Source organism: Gymnogyps californianus, chromosome 2 (assembly GCF_018139145.2).
Source record: "Gymnogyps californianus isolate 813 chromosome 2, ASM1813914v2, whole genome shotgun sequence".
Classification (NCBI taxonomy): Eukaryota; Metazoa; Chordata; class Aves; order Accipitriformes; family Cathartidae; genus Gymnogyps; species Gymnogyps californianus.
In genome coordinates this window covers 103,252,906-103,273,588 of record NC_059472.1, presented here as the reverse complement: position 1 = coordinate 103,273,588, position 20,683 = coordinate 103,252,906, and the positions used below count along the sequence as shown (strand labels likewise).

General features: G+C 46.7%; 1 protein-coding gene across 1 annotated transcript in view; it reads right to left on the bottom strand.

Annotated features, from left to right (window-relative positions):
- The window catches only part of NFATC1 (nuclear factor of activated T cells 1), a 114,480-nt gene that overhangs the window by 86,857 nt on the left and 6,940 nt on the right, over positions 1 to 20,683 (bottom strand). Inside the window, exons 2-3 of the mRNA XM_050892091.1 lie at positions 16,768 to 17,866; positions 7,359 to 7,518 (exon numbers count right to left, since the gene is read on the bottom strand). Coding sequence (XP_050748048.1) covers positions 7,359 to 7,518; positions 16,768 to 17,866 — 1,259 coding nt within the window. The remainder of the gene's footprint in view (positions 1 to 7,358; positions 7,519 to 16,767; positions 17,867 to 20,683) is intronic.

The window sequence follows — 20,683 nt, the reverse complement described above, 5'->3', positions numbered from 1 at the left end:
CTTGCTTGGGACCTGACCACTTGTGGGAAAGGGGAATGGCAACTTCTAGAAAGAAAATTCGGAGACAGAGCAAGAGACACAGCGTCTGCAACTTTTAGCCGGAGTGATACAATATTAAGCAGGGGGCAAAAGGGATGGAAAGGACAAAAAAAACATAGCACTCAAACAGTCAAGGATGAGTCCTGATTCCTCCCTGGAGAGCAGTGATACATGTTTTTGAGGTATGCTTCCAAGATAATGATGAATCGCCCTTTCAGACAACGTGCAGAAAAAACTCTGTCCACACTGCAAACAATTCACTGAGTGAAAGGATGCAGCATGAGACCTGAGGACAAAGTAAATGAAGAGTAAGAGAAGAATGACTACTACATTTATGTTCTGTCTTTCTTGGTCTTGCAGAGACTTCCATCACATTGTTGCTAGACACTCAGGGTGCGTGTGCTGCTGGTCACCAAAACCAGCCCGCAAAGGGAAGCAGAAAGGATGGCTCTGTGAGCAGTGGTGGAGATAAAGATGACCCCTCTGCTTCCTTCCTAGGTCTAACCTAGAAGGTCTTTGCCTTATCAACCAACACCAGAGGACAGCTAGAAGATACCCCACACAGCAAGAGCAATGCCACCAACTCCCTTGTCGCAAAGGATGAGGCAGAAAGGAAACCAGGAGAGGCCAAGGAAGAGGAAAGCTGGGAGCTGATAGCATCATCCCCTTTCCTGCGGGAACGGAGACAGCAATGGTGGAGGAGTGGGAACACTTTCCATCCCCTCTTCCTTCAAGGCCCCCACTAACTTCTGCTTTGCCAGCAGCCAGTGAGTCCAAACTGAAGGCAAACCTAGGATGTTGGGCTAAATCCTTTGGGCTGGAAAGCCACATTGAATATCTCAGCGTCCTAACAGCTGGGATATGTACTGCAGCGTCCGTCAGGCCGAGCGTGGGCGAGGTATCGTTTTTAAAGGAGAGCAGAGTGCATCCCCCAAGCACTGGCTGGTGGAAATTTCGTTTTTCATTTGGAAAGGGCTGTTGTGCCAAACAGCAGAGGCCTGTCCCCAGGATTGCTCATAAATCAGAGCTGAAGTTGCGTTTTCAGGGTCGTGAAATCTTCACCGGCTGACAGCAGCACACTTTCCAGAACAGCTCCCTTCTGGACTTGGCCCATCTCAGGGAGGCCATAAGCTACCTATACAGCTGTGCTTGTGGAGCTACCCTGCGCAACCAGCTTCATGTGAAATACCAAAAAAGAGACACTCCCCCCTTCCCAAAATACAATCTTCTAATGATGAAAAACCATGACAAAAAGCTTTCAATGGGCTTTCTTCCATTTGTTGGATTTATAGAAGCAATAGGAGCCTTAAAACATCTGCCAAATCATTCTACTTTTCAGTTTTGATTATCTGTCTGCTAGTTTGAGGTTAGCTTTAACTACACAGATGCAAGAAGTGAGAAAGCCATTCAGCTTAGATTTATTCTTAAGAAGTACCGGCTGTCTAAAAAAAGGCTATAAAATGTAGGCTCCCTGTCTGGTTTGTTGTATGGTTGCATGGCTTTGTGCTATTAATTGCAACCTGGCTAACAGGTGCTTGCCAATGTCTTTATATCCTCACCATAAGAAAGGATTATATTTCCATCTGGATAAAAAGGTGACGCTGTCTTATAGAAAGAATTTAAGAGCAGCACAGAGAGGAAGTCCACTGTGGCACGACAAGTTGAATCACTGCTTACTAACAAGAATATGCCGCCTTCTCTGCTCTGATAGACCCAGAGAGGGAAGGGGAAAGCGGCTAACATGATTTTTTTCCACATCCACTCCTCTTGGTCAGGTGTCAGATGGCCATGAGCTGGACCCACCAGGGACTGTTTTCCTTCCAAATCCCTTGACTCACCCAGCAATGGTGGCAGCCCTGTTGTTTAAAACAAACTCGCAGCACTGGGGGACCCCTACCAAGAAAAGCACTTATGCAAGCACTGCAGGTATATGAGAAGTCCCATACTATGCACTTGAAAATTAACCAGGGGCTCACTTTTGCTGTGCAGCATCAGAGCATTGCTGCGAAGGACTTGCCCCGCTCTATCTGGAAGAGCCTTCCTCTCAGCTTCCTTATCCCTTCATCTCCTTCCTGTCATCAATGGTGAACACCTCTTTCCAGTCTTTTCCTTTAGCTCTTCATTCCTCTCTTCTTCCCATCTTGCCTTCTGTGTAACTGCACAACCCTATTACCTCATGCTGTTAACTATTTGTGAAGCCGGAGCATGAGAAGTGCTATATGAGACTGTGATGTTAAAACATAAAGCCCCAACCTGAATGCATTTGCAGCTCACTGGACTGACTGATGCCCCCTGAAGTTACAACAGCTTGATCGACAAGGCTTTCTGTTCCCTGAGGGGTTTGCAAAAGGTATTCATAGCTCTTGGGTCTGGAAGATGAAAGGACTCTGACAGATACCTGCGGTGGCCAGCACCTGGACCTGGACTACTTGAGCTCGTTATTCCGAAAGCAACAAAACCAACTGATCCACGGGAAGCAAATGATAACATGCTCCACGTGTTACCGGGGTGCACAAATAGCTCAGAGGCACCTAATTATGGTGACGTACAAAAATACTGAGGCAGCAATTGCTTTAGAGAAGAGTTTGACACTTGTTAGTCATAAGGGGATTTAAAAATCCCAACATATGCCTCAAGGCCTTTGAAAATCGGACCCAAAGTGTGTACTCGAGATCTTGTCGAGAAACGACACAGACAACTCTTGTGAGCAAGTCTCCTGGCACAGACAACATTTTGACTATGTAAATCAGCAGACAAATCATTGTGTTTTGCCTGTAAAATGAGGGAGCTCAGACTAGTCACAGGCTCAGATCAAATTCTGTATTGGAGAGCACAAGCCATACACAACCTCTACCATCTCACTGCAAAGTGATACAGTGAAAGACAAAGCAGCACTCACTGTACCTTCAATATTAACTTATTTTTCCAAGAGGAAAACAAATTCTGGCTAGTACTGGTTACCTAGATAAAAAAGGAAAACCCCTATGACCCCTTTTCTTCCCTTTTTCTAACCCATTTATCTACCTCATGTCAAGAGTGATCTTGAAGAAAATTCCTGGCATATTTTGCATCACAAAACTGAATAATAATCATGACTTTTGAAAGTGCTTACTAGGCTATTCTGTGCATTTGAATATTTTCTTTTACCATTTAGTCCAGTCTTCTATGGGAGTACATCATACACTTTAATTAAACATTCTTGAGTATTTGGATTTTATCTCACAGATACACCGCACCCTGCTTGTAAAAATTCCATCTCAGGCAGCCAAAGTGCTTGACTTGTTCCAAAGATGAGTTATTAATTAGAATATCTATAGACCATATATTTATAATCTGGTGCCATCCCTCCCCAGGGAGCACAAACTTTTATCTGCCAGATTACTTACCTGCAGCTGAAACAGAGCCATCGCTGGCTGGAATGTAACCCCCATCTTGTGCAACTCCTCACCACCACTCTCAAAATGAAGAATGGGAGATAGGTCCAAATGGAGGATGTTTTTAAGACATTCTGGATGTAAACCCCTTGAATTAAATTCACCTCGCTTAAAATATGGCTGTAGCTAGCTAACTCTGTGGGTTTCCTGAAGTCCCCATTCGCTTCATCTTGCTTCATTCAGAGAAATCCTCACCCTAGTCGCAAACTCCTGCAAACGCAGAGGTGCCAGCAGGATGCTAACAGGCGTGATTTCGCTCCCCAAAGTGGTCCCAGGTTTCACCCTCACCTGGCACGGCGTGCAGCTTCGTAACGCCCGATGCCAGCTGGGGCACCGGCCCCATTCTCACTCAGAGCGGGGAGTACCCCGGTCTGAAATCACCGAAGGCAACGACAACTTGCAAAATACTACCCTGAGCCAAGGGGTAAAAGCCGGTGCCAGCCATGAGCTCACCAGCACCGCTCCCTGGCACCGCTCGCTTGCCAATCTTCTGCAGCATTTTTAGCTCGCTAGGTGCGCCAGCTCATCCCACTCTCAAAATGTTTAGCAATCAAGAACAGCGATAGCTTGGGGCTGCCACGGCAGCCAAACACCCAAACAGGCAAAGGCGAAATGTGAGAGAGAGGAATATTGCGTTACCGGGCTCATTAGCCCTCACAGGCGACTTGAAGCACTCAAAACCGTATTGTTCCTAAGTGCAGAAGGGAGGGTGCAGCCATCTCACAGAAGGAAGTCCAAAGGAAATCCTGCTGGCATGAAATACGCCTGGGATACAGCCCGCAGGAGCCTCCAGTGAGCAAGCCCCATGCAGATGATGGAAATGATAAGGAGAGACTGGTGCCTTCCAGCACCGGGTTGGGGCAAGACTCTGCTGCTGCGGGCAGCTGCCAGCACCTGCCAGGCTTGCCCCTTCCGCGGGTCAGCATAAACCCCCCTGGCAGCCTGCCATGCTCAGCACTGCCTGCCCTTTCCCAGGCTCAGGTTCGGGAGAGGAGAGTAATCTCATACACTGGCGGGCATTCAGCACGCTGCTGGGTCCCAGTGCAAAGCTCTTCAGCTTTATGTGTGGCCCTCTCCAGCTCCAGAGAAAAATCACCAGCCTGGAGGAGCCCCTAGAGCCAAGGAAAAAATTGGTCTCCAACCCTGGACTTCATGTCACACCCATGAGAGACTTCTGCCCTCCTATACCACCGCTCTCCTCGTCCGGCACGCTTGCCTCGGAAACCTTTGATTCTTGGACCTTCCACCTCCTACAAGAAGAGATGGAGCAGCAGCAAGGAAGCTAACATTGCCTGGAAAAAAAAGATAAACATGCTCCGGCTGCAGAGAAAGCAACCTCCTGGCAATTTTGCTGGGGAACCGTGCCATGAGCAGCAAATGCTTTTTGGATTTACTTCTCCTCTGCCTTAGCATGCCCTACAGATATGTGGAGGTATTAGTGTGAGAAAATCTCCTGGTTTGGGAAGCAGGATGCTAGTGAGAGGGGGTTTGAAACGGAGAAGGGGGGAAGAGACCTCTTCCGCATTCTCCTCTTGTCGAAGGTAAAGGGGAAGAGCTTTAACAAAAGCAGAATTTAAGCAAGCTCCCCCAAAGCAGCGACATAAGAAAGACCTGACTGCCCACACGGGGCAAAAAAATAACACAAAAGGGTAGTGCAGTGTTATGAGGGGTTTCCCTAAGTCAACACAATTGAAAACTCTGGGAAATATTAGAGGGAAAAGCTTGATACAGAATCTCTCATCTGAAGACGCTCAGATACTATTTGAGCTTACATCTGGGTGTGAACTTTGAAGCTCGGGCTCCTTTCTGTATAACATAGTGGACTGAATCAAACCTGACCTAAACACCTGCAAGGTCTGGAAATATGTTGATTCAGAGATGCAATTTACAGCTTTTGTCAGTCACCGATTTATCAGAAGTTACTCCCCAGATTTCCTCCTCCTCCTTTCATTTATTTATAAGTACTTTCATTTTTAAAGTACTTCTTTATTTATAAGTACTTACTATTTCTCTTATTAAAAGTATTTATAAGTACTTTCTTTCTTTTTGGAAGTACTTTTTATCCATCCATCCAACTCTGGTCTAAGTCAGAAGCTTTTAAGTATTTCCTCAAACAGATAACTCTGCCTGGGATGGCAATGTCAGCATGAAGAAGCTTCTTCTGGCCCTCTTTATGTTTCTGTTCTTTTTGGAGAAAAGGATGTTCAGGTTGTAATAAAAGGACTGAAAAATACATTAATCCTTATTAAACCGGTAGAGCCAATTGACAGGGCTAGGACTGGCTGCTTCCTCCCCTCTCCCTTCATGCCCTTCCGCAGCTTCCTCTCCTCTCCTCTTTTCTGACACTTGTTTGTGTCTGGAAGCAGCACACTCACTCCTGACAGACCGGGACAGGGGATGAGAGGAAATGTCTGGACACATTTAGTCCAATTAAATGTTGGCATCACATTCAGTCTTTCCAAAAAGCACGTAGGAAACTTTAAACGCCAGGCTGGCCGCTGCGAATTGATGCCTCCCCATTTACATTTCCCTGCATCAGGCCACAAACAGAGTAGGTATTAATTGTCATCAAGCGCGTCTGCCACAAACCCCTCTTTAATATCATTCACAAATGTTCTGCTAAAACCTTTCGTCTTTCAGCAGATGACTTCCATAATCCCATGTCACTGATGAGTTTTGGCAGAGCTAAAGAGCGAACTGTGTTTGCTGCTGACAACTCCCCTCACTTTCCTTTTTCAGCTGCTGCAGCAGCACACAAATTCTGTAGCGGCATTCCCTGCCCAATGTCATCTCAGGCTTGCATCGTTCCTTCGAACGACGTCTTTGCTAACAGGGTTTTACAGCAAATAAACAAACGTGCATGAGCCCTGCACGTGTGGTCTGTACATCATCTTGAACCATCCGGTCTTTCGACAAGCCGCCGCTCCTACAGAAGAGTTGTGGCATAAACCCAAGCAGCGTGAGCACAGCGGCAGCGCCTGCCTCCCTCCCACAGACAGTGCCCTGACACCCGTGGGTCCCACGGTGCCCGGGCAGTGATAAAACCTGGGCTCTGCTGCACAGGGGGTCACAACCCCGACAGAAGGCACTGAAAGTTTAACTCCTGGGTGAGAAGGAAGCAGCTGAGGAGGGACAGGCACAGTTGGCTCTCTCCCGCTACTTTTTCTTTTTTTGTTTTGAACAACTAAATCTTGTTCTTCCCACTCCTGAGAAAAGTCCTTTAAAAATGAATGAGACTAGTCATATAAATGAATTAAGGGTCAGTTTACAGTGTTATTAAATTAAATGCTTTATATACAGTAAATGAAGAGTTTGGTAGAATTCATGAAACTAGATTCAGACCTCAGATGCTTTCCAGAGCGGCTGGAAGGGTTTAAGGAACTAAACAGAAGAAACTCAAAAAGCCTCACTTTGCTCAGCATTCACTGCGACATCCAAACCAGCAACATACTTCCACATTTACTGCTACAGCTCTGCCCTTCAACATGTGTTCACAGCTCTTAGATCCAACCGCAAGTTAAGGACTAAATGTACTGAGGCACGACCCCAGCTGATTTCAGTATAAACTGCATGTCTGGAATCTGACTGCACAGATAGGTCCACGGTCACCGCCTGCCAGCTGAACACTTGCTAAGTCGTACACGGACAGAGCAGCAATCCACTTGCGCCATATTCACACTGCTAAGAGCAAGTGGATGCTCTTGCCCTGTTTTTAATAAAGGCTTGGTCCATCCAGGTTAAAATACGCTCTAAGGCACGCTCACATGCAGTAATCTTTGAGGACAGGAAAAATCTCCCGTCACTTTTCGGGTTTGGAGAAGAAAGGGTGCTCACCACAGAGCGCCGAGATAAAAAACCTGTGCTGCTCGTTACGCGTTTTGGTACCTGCACAATAGGGTGGCCCCCCGCAGATGCCTTCACAGCCCCTCGACTGCCTTCTGTCTCATAATGAGCTCGGTGGTGGGATTTCGGCTGCACTTCAATACGCAGTTCATAAGGTCCTGAGTGAGATGGCAGCTGCCAATCAAGGGCAGGCAGGGATGGGCTGTAATGGAAAGGAAAACGTATTAAAAATTAACATCAAGTACACTACCACAAACCACAAGCATCCAGCATTATTACTTTAGAGACCATGTTTCACAGTTCATCCTTCACTGTCTTACATTTAAAATTTCATCAATATGGATAATGCCACGACATAAGTAATTTAGAAGATAATGGTTATTTCATGAAGATTTATGGGTTGAGCATATCTGATGGCCCAGATGCTATCCGATTTGTAAACAAAATGGAAAAATGTTGAGACACAACTTACAAATATCTTAATATATTGATTCTTGAACCAAAAGGAGAAAGGTAGGCAGAAAGACGCAGCAGAATTTAAGGAAGAAGATTTCTGCTGTGAAAGTGAATGCCAAACCAGCTCTGGAGGAGTTCTGCATTTAATGAATCTAATGGATTCAACAAATCTGCTCAGTTTACAGGGGACAGAAAGAAGGAAAAAAGCCATTTCCCAGCTTGCTTCCCAACACAAAACACGTTAGAGAGTCTCAAAGCAAAGCCGATCTCTTTCTGGTTCATGCACTGCAAGGGAGCAAGCTCTGAAGTCAGAACTTGCTTACAAATCCTACTAACGATGACGCACAAGCCTGAAGAAAATCCAGCTCGCTCTTCTGGCCCTGTATTGACTCTGCAATTAACTAAAATATTAAGGACTCATTACCACCACGCAAGCAAGCAGGCCCAACAACATGCGATGGTGGGGAAGTGTCATTCTTAGAAACCCACTTCCAGTGTAAACCCACACTTGAAAATAGTCAGGAGAGCTCGGCTGTAAGAAATGCCAAGTTGACGCCTTGGGTTGAAAAAAAAGAAAAAGAAACAAACATGCACTGTAGAAACAGTAAGCCTGAGACAAATTTATTGATCTTAAAATCGAAGCAAAAAGCTTCACAATGAAAACACTAATTTTATGTCTAGCGTATATTCTTTCCTTTGGTGAATTCTCGTCACCAGGTGTCCTTCAAAAGCCTGTACAAGTAGTTAAACAGCACAACCGCAACATATTACCCTGCCCTCTTACATCAAACTTTATTACCTCTCCCATCAGCCTGGAGAAGATGACCAGCAAGCAGAAACTCACAGTCCTCGACCCTTTGTTGTCACCACAGACCGGGGCTACCTGCCACAGCAAGAGGGCTCATCCTGCCGCAGCACACAGACGAGGAAGCTGAAGGGCTAATTAGCTCTCGCCCCAGCCTGCGAGGAGGCTGGCCGCTGGGGATTTACCGGTTCCTTGCCTTGCTGCAACAGCCCTGGTGCGAGGACAGCCTGAGCAGCGTGAATCACGGCTGAAATGAGCTGGCTGGGAGGGAAAGGATGCAGAAGAGCTTCCGCACTGGATGCATATATTACAAGCACATATTCAGCTGGAGACTGAATACTCCATTTTACCACCCCAGTGATCCACACACTAACCCAGCGCACTTGCAGATCCTCAGGCATTACAGCTCTCGCATCCCCAAAGCATCCCTGCTGTCTCCCACTGCAGCACAGAGACTTTAACCACTCGCACTGGCTTTTTTTTTGCGTTGCCCCCCCCTTTTTTTTTTAAAGCGCTTATCCAGCCCTTTATCACCGGCATAGTTAACTCATATCTGCTAGTGCACGTGTGCACATACACTGATGGGACTTCAGGTTGTGCTAAGTTTCTCTACATTATCTTTCTTCACTGCTTATAAATTTGAGCCATGAGATTTGAATGCCTACAGACATGCACTACACGCATTACAGGGGTCAGCTGGAGCCACTAAGTCCCAGCCCTGGGTGAAGACCAGGACCACCCTCACTCCCTGGGCACCCCTTGCTACCCCAGGACGGCTTGCTGGCAAGTCGCAGGCTCCAAACTTCCAGCTACTCTGCTCTCCAGCCCTCAGGACACGGAGCATCCTCAAAAAAAACAGAGGGGGAGAGAAGAAAGTAGCCATACAGCTCCTAGCTGAGGCCAAATGGGAGCTCATCCAAAGAAAGAGGTTGCCTCTGTGAGGGCTCCCAGCTCCCACGAACATCTGGATCCAGCAGGAGCCAGCAGGACACTCTCTGCAGAGGCAAGTCCCTGCCAGGGACAAATCCTGAATTTGGCTACCACCCCCCCAAGCATGGGAGCCCCAGCCTTGGCTAGAGGCAGGACGCTACATCTTCTGAGCTCCTGCGCAAGCCTTTCCCCCAAAATGGCCAGGGCCCACCTTGGGGGCACGGAGAAGCTCTTCCACTACTAGACACTCATACAAAGAGTAAAGAGACAGCAAAAAATTACAGGCAACTGGCCATTGTATATAGCCACTATTCTTTGCCTAGCACGTTAGGTACACATACTTTAGTCTGAAAAGTCTCAAAAAAAAAAAAAAATTCTGGATAAACCATATTTGACTAATGATAAATGACAAAGAGCAGAGCAAAACAGCTGTGTCTCTCCTGGTGATGATCAGCACACATTTTTAAACAGATGTTTCTGGTTTTAAGTAAATTCTCACTTGATCGATCTTTTTTTTCTGAGGACACAACATCTATCAGATTAGAAATTTTTAACACTTAATTAAAAAGGACAACTCTGACCAGCAGCATGTAGGCCTCAAGTGAAGAGGGATTTTTTTTTTTTAAGATACACGGAAGTATGTAATAGTTCCATAACTAATTACATCTCTTTAAAAAACAAAGAAAAAACCCTCAACCCCCCCTTTCAAATCAGCACCTGAAAATGTTGGTATAATTAAGTTGTAAAATTCATGTCCTCAAATAAAGCCTGAAAATAAAAATACAGTTTGCTGTTAGCCTGCAATCTATCATCGAAATTCCAAAATACCACCTGCCCAATTATAAATTGACAATTAATGGCAGTTTTCCTGATAAAGGAAGCAGAGTGATGCATTTAACAGTGTCACGGGCTGGGGCTGTCAGAGCTATTTCCTATGTTAGGTTATCTTCATCATGCACTTAATTTCCTGCGGCTAAACGTGGTTAAAGGAAAAAGTCACCAAGCAAATGGGGTAGTGGTAAAATCAGATCTGGTTGCTGCAAATAAACCTTATCAATTTGAAAAGGCCCAAACTACCTCATCTAGCCAGCATCACGTGGAGGGGAGAAGAGCCCCTCCACAGGGGTCAAGAAGAGAAATAAAAGGTCTTCATGCAGTCTTCCTATCAAATATACATTGGTGTATTTCCCTCAGATCGAATTTTCCACCATCTGAAAACCTGTCCCGTTCCTTTCTACGCCATAATAAATCTAACTGTAGTCCTCCTAAATGCTGTAATGAGGGATGGTTGTTTCAAGGCGGGTTCACAAAACCTGGTGTTAGGCTGTAGAAAACTCGCTTAATGTAACTCCATCCTACATAAATCAGATTACAAAACAGATGAATAGTGATTTATTTTGCATACACCAGATACACAATATGATTAAATCAAAAACAGATTATCCAGTCTGGCTGACTTCTGCCTTTAGCAGAAAGATTTATCAAGTTACAAAAAAAAAAAAGAAAAAGATACTAAGCAGCACACTGGAATATAGACAGGGAGGAAACAAAGCCAAAAACTTCTACTAAACTTTGCAAAGGTGTTTAAGCCCCATTTTCACATGACTGCTATGCATTTGGGAATTAAATTACCATTACACTTTCTAAGCTACTAGGTACTCAAGGCCACTTGAAAAAGAGATTTGCAAACATTTTTGTCCTTAACGAGGCTGCTGTGCAAAAATTGTCAGAACAACTGCTGGTCTCGCACAGGGACTAATCCTGCTCATCAGCCAAGTACCACCAAGTACCAAGCATGGATTCATCTACCCCAGATAGCTGCCTGATGGCAGCATAAGCCACTGCCTGGAAGAGCAGGATGGTAAGTGTGTTTCAGCACCCAAAGTAAAGCAAGTGACTTAGAAGGAGTGTGGCTGAGACTGGGTGCCTTGCACTAAACTTATTTTTTCTAACAGGGAGTGTTTCTTTAGAAACAAAAACATAAACTAGAGAAACCACAGGGCTGCTGAAACTTTTACCAGGCTGCTAGCTTGCCCCTGCTCCAACTGTGCACCAAATGCAAATACGGTTACAATTTATTATTTATTACCCGTGTCTCACATCGAAGCAGATGCCTGTTAAAGATCGTTGTGTGTTTTTTGGAAGAGCAAGAAAACAACGATGATGCCAATGTGTCCACCAATTTGATTGTGGTCAGAAAAATATACCTGCTTTATATTTCACCTATGAGTTAACGTGGGTAGATCTTGCTCTCTTTTTTTTTTTTTAATTTCCTGTCTGACAACTGAGCAATCTGGCTGCGAGCTGTTAAAATAGATGCTGCGTCCCACCCCAGACTTGGCTGTGTTTTGCTGGCATGCAGAGCAAGTAGCTCCTCCATGGAGTGCGTGCGGCGCACTGGAATTCCTCACACTGCAGCCTGAAAACACGAGTCGTCGTCATACTCCCAGATAATACTTAACACTACTGTACTAAAATTTCACATTCAGAGATCGATTTGCATGGGAAATTTTGCATTTGTTGGCTTAGAGAAAGAACAAGAAACTATTGCCGTGGGAATAGAGATAACAAGTGGCTGGCATCGCATCTCTGCTCATTCTGAATTTAGAATCACACGGTGCTAAAACGAGCTGGTGAAGGAAGGCCATTAATAAGATGCTCACAGGGGCATTTGAATGAACTGAAAAACAGTCAGGAGAAAGCGTGGGGAGGATTAAATCAAACAAACAAAAATCAGTTTACTGAGACAGGCTTCCAAGCAGTCTTCAGCCTTATGGTACAGCAACCTAATATAATCGAAAGCTGCTGCTACGTGGTGGCAAACCGAACTTGAAGCATCTAAATATCCCCATCCAGCATGAATATAGCAGGAGAGAGAAGAAGGTAGAGGCATTGCGGGCTCTTCCCTGTCCACTCCCCCCACCCCTCAATTAATACTAATGAGTCCCAGGAGATGGTCACCGACCCATAGCCACAAGTTCCCATTTCACTGGGTCTTGCCCAGACAGCCCTGCCTTTGCTTTGTCTGACGAACTTCCTCTCACTTGCCATAAACACACAAGTTTGTCACCAACACACAGGTCAGCAAATCCGGTGCTGCTGTACCAGTGACTAGCTCATCTTAAGATAGCTGGTGCCCTTTTCCACCTTCAGAAAACCTCAATTTCTTGAGAAACTCAACTTCTCCCAAGTAAGGTTGTCCTCTATCTCATGATCTGGACAAAAACTTATATTTAAAAAAAAAAAAAGAAAAAAAAAGCATCAAGAGCATCTGAAAGGTCCACAAATCAAAAGAAAGAAGGAAAAAAATATGCAACATTTTAAAATCATGATTTTTAGGGAAATCATATGGTTTGGGGCCTCAATGAATGATTTTTGCATACTTGAGTTTAATACTGTCACAGTCACAAAAGTGGAATCCAAAAAATCCACAAAAAATAAACAAGCCCGTTGATGCAGATAAAAGCCAAATGTGCTTTTGCAACTGGTAGACAGGTATCCAGCCACACATTCTACGGGTGCAAACTACAGCCTCGATATGTAAAACTACATGACCCCGTGTCTGTGAGGTCAAGAACACACATGTATATTTTTGAGGTTGAAAAAGAGACTGCAGCTAAAGAAAATGTGGCTTTCAACGGTTAAAAAAAATAAACTGTACAAGAAAATACAGTAGGGAGCTTTTATAAGCCACCTGGAACTGGGTGTCTATTCCTGGAAGCTCCTTTTGGTGTGGTAGACCTCATACATGCCATACGCCCAACCAACAAACCCAACCATTTCTCTTCCCCCTCCCCCCCAAAAACACTACATTTAATGAAAACTCAAGTGTTACAGGCCAACACACCTCTTGGATTAAACTGATGACACTTGAAATAACTACAATGCATTAAACTAGTAAGAAACTGTCTCTAGGAAATTGCAGGTTGTGTTTAGTCAAATACAGCGGCTAAAGAGGAAGTCATAAAAAATGTGTAAGATACTCAGAAATCTGGCACTTTCATGAGTGCCTATACTTTTTGTTGTAATATAGGATGATTTGGGACATGCTAATGAGCAGGTAAAAAATAAAAATGGGATTATAGTTTTGGAAATAGTCACTAACACTGCCCCCATACCCAAGGGCAGAAGTCCAGTTCTGTACTTCTGCCCATGAGAGATTCTGCATTACACAGCACTGAGGAGCGATGGAGAAATGTCACAGAAAGGAACACAACTGAGACAGCAAGGGCTTGAGAAACACAGAGCATCACCTGCTCATACAATAACTGCCTGGTAGAGTGCCTCTTTTTAAACTATTTGCTACAGAGGGACTACAGACAGAAACTTCTTGCATTTGAGTGAGACAGCACAATGCGTCAATACTGAAATAAAAAAAGACCTTGCAGCTAAAAGCTAAAGCAGAATTTCACGAAGACCATCTCTTGACTCTCTGCATAATGATTTACCTCCAGTAGTTTTTGAGGCAGATTGGTACGTTTAGGTAACCCATTTTGGTCTGGAAAAGGTACGATTCCCACCGCTACCTCAGGGTTTGTTCCAAAGCTTCCCCTGAAAATCTCTGCTTGGTCTCTAAATATTTTCTACATCCAAAGATTTGGCGCGAGGCCCTGGGCTGCAACCGAAGCACTGCAGACAAATCCCCGGCAGATCTGCGTTACCCTGTACAGCTTCGGCCTCGGCTGCGGGGTCAGGCTCGGGCTCGGCCCTCCCACCCCGTCTTGCGATCCTCAGCACCCGCATGCCAAGTCCCATGCAGGAATAGGGTGACACGTTCATAGCCCTTGAGAGGGATGTGTGAGCCCAAACCTGCTCCAAAGAGCCCACAGCCTGGGGACTGGGCTGAGCCTCTGAGCTCACAGTCCTCATAAGGAACCAAGAGAAGCATGAGGCACAGAAAGACTGTCTTTCTGTTAAGGCAGGCATTATCACACTCTTATATACTATTATTATTCCCTTGCTCCAGGACCTGAAAAGCCTAAAGCGGACTGAGCTTTAATTACGACATAAGAAAAACATCATCAATTTTAGAAACAATACAAAAAAGCAGTTTCCCTTTTAGACTGATGCCTGCTATAAAATCCCGGGAAAGAAGACAGCACCCAGCCGACAGTCTGCCTGAGCCTGCTCCCTCCTGCCCCCAAAGAGATGGGAATGCAAGAGAGGGAGGGAAAGGCGTCAGTGATTTTCCAAGGCATGCTGGCTTTTGATGAAAATTGTACCGCGTATTCAGGAAGAGACAGAGGAGGTAATCAAATCTGGTTATCTCAAAATCATTATGACCGGGTAGATTTTGGAGCCCGAGTTGTTTGTTGGAACCCACCCCTCCAGCCCTCACGTTTGAAATAGAACAGATGTGTAACATAACAGGAAAAAAATCCAGCTCTGTTGTGACAAATTCTTAACCAATTTTTTTGGAAAGATTTAAAATAACATAGTTTCTGTTGCGTAGGCTGTGATCCTGTTGACGTCCGTGCTCAGTTGCCCAGCACTTTCATATACATAAAACGAGAGGTATTTTTGGTGGAAGGAAGCACGGTCAGTGTATCTGATTGGTAAAATAACTTAAAATCACATTTCGACAGTAACTTCCAACTGCCCTAGAGCACGAGTTAATGAGATCACATGGAAACATATTGCGAACCAGGAAACATATTTTATACAAGACCAAAACAGTGGAAAAAAATGTTAAATACACAACGTAGTGGGGCTCCGTTTTGTACGCTTCACCTTTCTTGTTTGTGTTAGCGCACAGGCATGCCGGGTGCCTCCTGACGGACTGCAGCAAAGCGCCTACGGGCCGCTCGCTGCAATGGAAAGATAAAAGCCGTTTTGGTCAAACTGTCCTATTACTGCCCTTGGAAGTCTTTGGCAAAAAGCAGCCCTCCGATGGAAAAGCCAACGGCCGGCCTCTCTGATGAACGCGAGCTACTTGGCACTTCAGTGGGAGAACATAAAAGGCTTTTTTTAAGTACACGGGAAGGCTCTGAAGGATTTGCCTGGTGTTACAAGTCTCTATCCCAGCTCTGAAAGGCAGCGAGTGCCTACCTCTGGATGGCTCGACCAGAGCCAAAGGGGCTGCTGCATTTCCCAGTGCTGAATTGAGCCAGGGTCCTGCAAGGAGCTTGGGCAACACAGAGAGGAGGAGGCAGAGAACGATGAGGAAGGGGACCACAGCACTACATGCTGTAACACAAAGGGCCGTGGACCGCTCAATCTCAGTTTTGGGAGACAGCGCATGGCAGAGAGGTGCTGGCTGGAGAAAAGTGAGACTGGCAAGGTTGAGAGCCAGGGAATGTATTGCTAATTAAAACATTTCAGCTACGTGCCCGCTTGTTTCATTTTGAGAAAGACAGCTTTGCTGTCAAAAGCAAGAAGCCAGGTGTGCTTGGGGAGGAAGAGGAGAGGGGGTGACCATCACAACCAGGGACTGCGAACAGCCCGCAAACTTTTGGAAAGCCAAACTCTTTTCCTGCACCACATGCTTCTGCATATACAGCCTTCAGAAGACTTCAAAATAAAGACCATAACTGAGTCCGAAAGAGAAAGCAATGGATGTAACTCAAATTCTGGCTATTCTGTGGTGCTTCCCACCCAGAGTCCCCTTGTGATACATAAATGTGACCAGTATATTGAGTATTATCAGCTGACAAATAAGGTTTTCTTCTTTAAACGTAAAAATGGTGGGGAAGGGAGAAAAAAGAAAATCACTGTCCAACACAGATAGGAAAAGAAGACTGATAAGCAGCTTTCAGATGAAGTAAAGTAAAAGCTGAAATAATGCACAAAAGAACCATATTCCTATTCTGTTTGTATTCACTGTCTATAAAGCGTAAATGTCAAAGGCCCTGTAACAGCCACAGTAATGAGACCATCTCCTTGTCCTGCAATAAAAACATACTAAGATGTGATGAACTATTAAGTAAAGCCACAGATTTGATGGTACCAAATTGTCCTGCTGCCTGACGAGCTTCTGAATACCCCATTTCCAGACTGCCCAGGCTGGGGCTCGTCCCCTGGGAAGCAGATAACCAGTTACAACCCACACATGCCCAGCTCCTAGAACCACTTCTTTAACCCTTCATGGCTTTACTCGTGGTCACACCACACCAACAACAGAGGCAGTGTCACAAGATACGGCTAAGCAGAATGAGTGGATGGGCAGATCTGGCAGGAAGCAGAGACAGGAAGGGGAAGGAGTAAAAAAAAGCATGCAATAAAGATATTATCAGGATTGCCCTCTAAGTCAGGATTCCTTACCTCATGTAGGATGTCGGAGACAGAGACTTTGGTTTGGCCCACTGGTAGGGATGCTGTGGCACGGACAGGTACTGCTCGCAGAAGTTTCCTTTCCTGATGTGCTGAAAGCTGGAGAAGTCTTCTGGTGACAAATCGGCAGTTGGCGATATGGTCCCATGATCCTCGCCAGCCGGCTCAGTTTTGAGAGTCATGGACGGGGTGTGGTCGATGGCGGTCTTCCTCGACTTGATGGGAATCCCGTCGTTCATATCTATGGTGCTGTCGGTGGTGAGGGCGTTGATGGCGGCGACGATGGCGGAGCTGGTGTACTGGTTGGTGTTCCCCAGCCACGTCTCATCCGTGACGCTCACCCGCGGCGAGTTTTGCGGAGAAGGCGTGGGGGAGTGGTGCGGCGAGTAGGAGGTCTGCCGGCCATTGAGGCTGTACTTTCTCTTGTTGCAGGGAGACGGAGGCCTGGAGTTGCGAGCCCCCAGCCAGTTCTCCTCTGTGATGCTCGTCCTGGGAGATGTCGACGGAGAGTGCCTCGGGGAACTGAGCAAAGTGCAGGCCACCATGCTGCGCTGGTAGCCCTCCTCTGTGTCGGTGGTCTTCGGAGAGACACATGGGGACTGCCATGGAGAGGTCTGGGGTGAAGTGTACGGATACGAGTAGTTGGACTCATAGGAAGACGCTTCAGAGTTGCAGCTTCTGGAAGACAAGCTACTCGCTGGACTCAGGCAGGACGGGTCTCTGTACGCTTCGATGTTCGGTAAGTTCAAAGTGGCAGTGGAAGGCGACCGCTTGGCGTTTGGGATGGCCTCCTCAACCTCATCGTGGAAAAACTGGTTGTTGTTATGATGAAGTCCCATGTAAGAAGTGATCTCAATTCTAGGGCTCTCCAGCGCTGGAGCTCCATTAGGTCTGATGTTTGGCGGCAAGTAATACTCGGAGGCCCCGCCGTCGATGTGTCCTCCGTATCCAGAAGGATGGTTTGTCGATGGGACAACTGAAATGACGGGATTTGATGTCTGAAGGCCGTGACATGGAGTTGACAATGAGGAATGTGCCACATTTAGAGGCAATGCAGCATTTACGTTTGAAGATGTATAATTATAGTGTTCTGGAAAAAACAAACAAACAAAAAAGAATGATATGAGCTGCTGCACAAATATATCCACTTAGTAACATACCCAGCTGGAGTGGAGGGACACAGCACAACACACAAAAGCACAGCTCTCCTTAACAACCCAGACCACAGGCATGCCATGCTAGGGGAGAAGCTGCAGACTAGCATCCTTGAAAATGCCACTAATTGAACAGCACAAGACAAGCTATCTTGGGAGGGGGATGTACACGGACTGAGTTTGTCTCGAGGACACTCTTCTTATGTGAACCTTCAGAGCAAAAAATCGAGTCTTCAAACAACGTTGCTTCAGCATTCAGAGACTGCAGTGCTGCTCAAGAGATGCGCTTTTACGTAAGTGAGCCTAATTCCCTCCCTGAAAAGTTGGAATACACAAAAAACACAGGACAAAAAACAAAAGTGGAGGCAGACATGATCAACTGTGTTCTGTTAAAAAAATTATACACAACCGAAATTTCCATTACAGTAAGTTTCCAACTGGTTCCAGTTAACTAGGATTTTGGAACAAGACGGATCTATTGACCTGCTCTGGTTTCTGGGACCGCTTATCCTCCAGCCCAACTGGCAGAGGCCAGGTGAAGGATAAACATGGATGTCTCACTACTCCGTGACAGCTGAAATTCCACTGAAATTGCTGGTTATTGCGCACGCCACGTCAAGCGCTGCCAGCAGCGCGCTCTTGGCCAACGGTCTAACCATTTAACAGCTCCGGGTGTATAAAAGCAACAGCAGAGTTGCACAGTCAGTGTGGAAAACCTGGAAGGTGACAGATCACATCACAGACTTGTGCCGATGGGCTCCCTGACCCAGCGCAGGGGAACAACCCGCGCTTTGCGTGCCTCCATCCCTGCTGCGCTACAGGGACCAGCATCTCAAAGCTGGTCCGCAGGAGACCATCCCTGCCTTGCCTCACTGTTGGCCTGCTGAAGGAACTCCTTCAGCTCTGCTCCCTTGTCCTGGGGCTGCATATGTGTTTCTCTTTGCCACTCGGAGACACCGGTGGGCCATTCATGGGGCCCTCAACCAAGGGCAACGTGCCCCTGGTGCTCTGAGCAGTGGTGGGATCAGGAGTCATCCACTCCATGCTTTCTGATATAGGGAGGCTCTGCGCCACCAGCCCACATGGGCCAGAGCCCCTAATGCCAGTACCTCTTGCCTTACTGGGCGAAGACAGCAAAACCTTTCTATCAGGGACAACAGCCGCTGAACTTTGGGTCTGGGTAATGCTGTTCTGCAGGTTCCTCCCAGCAGGTTGGAAATGCACCCAGCTCCAGCCCCAAGCTGTGCTCACAGAGCATCAGCCTTCCCTGAGCTTTATTACGGCAGTGGCACTTTCCTGAAGGACAGAGGGAAACTCTGCGTCCCCCCTGGCCACAGCTGGTCCGCACGGGGAGCTTGTCCCCTTCCCTCCCAGGAGGCAAGCTCCCTTGGCGGTCACCCTCGCCCACCTTCCCCAGGGAGATACGGAAAAGCTGTGTTAATTACTGCAGCTGTTATTCCCAAAGCGACCCGCTGCCCAGGAGCGTTGCAGATGCAAATGAGCCTCCAAGCTGGTAACACCAGCGCAGCCAGCTATTCTCTTTCTTTTGTTTATCAGCTCAGCCCTCTCTGGTGTCATCCTCCGGCGATCTGCGCTCGCCTTTCTCGCTGGCAACGACTCCAAGGCAAACGGTACTCAGGAAAAATTAATGTGCTGTCGCAGTTTTGCAGCAACTCTGCGATGTTCCAGCTGATGTATGTCATGTCAGGTAACAGTCAGGAAGGATGAGCAACAACACCTTCTGAACTCGCTCTCTAGTCTGCCTTCAGAGACCAGCCATTTACTGAGGAAGGGTCATTAAATTACACCGGAGCATGCCACAAATAAAACTGGATTATTCAAAACGTGCTGCAGCTTCACACTGTTTTCAAACAACAAGGCAGGCAACAACTATGAAGAAAGAGGCATGGACAATCCGACTGCAGTGGTCACAGTGAGGCGCAGATCTGCCTGGGTGATCAGAGATGAGAGTCCCCTCCTTCCAAAATCAGTCCCCTTTTGTTGCTGCCCTGCCACATGGCCGCGCTGCTCAGTGTCACCACAACCACCACCACCACTTCCCTCTCACTCTTCATGGAAAAAAAACCCCAAAGTGGTACAACAGTGGTAAGACCTCTGTTTCAGAAATTAGCTCAGAGACAGGGTCTAAGCAGCGCCTTCAAGGCAGCTTCAACCCCTTCACTGCTTCCTCCAGCTCCAGAGGAAGGTGATGTCCCTGGGACCGCATTGCTGCCGGGACACTGGCTAGGCTCTTCTTCCATGTACGCCCCATGAGCCCTTCCACAGCCTCCTGGCCCGGCGTGTAGGTGGATGGCACTGGTGACATGGCACAGCCGGGCGCTGCCTCCAGCCGGTCCCCACCGTGCAGCCGGGTGCCCTGGGCAGGGGACCGTGGGCTCTGCGGGCTGCCCCGGCTCTGCACCCACCAGGTGGGCTTTGCAGACAGGGCGCAACAGCAGCATCTGCTGACTGCGGAATCAGCGCCTTCAGATCTTTCGTTAAAAATAAACAGGTAAACAAACAAAGTAGCAGGGATAATTATTACCTGCATGAAAAGTACTGTGTCCTCTTAAAATCTAATGCATGACTAGGGTGAAATTCAAACACTGAAGTCTGCTGGGGATCTGCAGCCCAGGTTGAACGGGCAATATAAAGGTTCAGACCAGCATTTGGAATCCAGTTAAAAAAAAAAAAAATTTTAAAAGACAGCCTCGAGTGCTCCAAGCAACAAGTTCCCCTAATGCATATGGCAA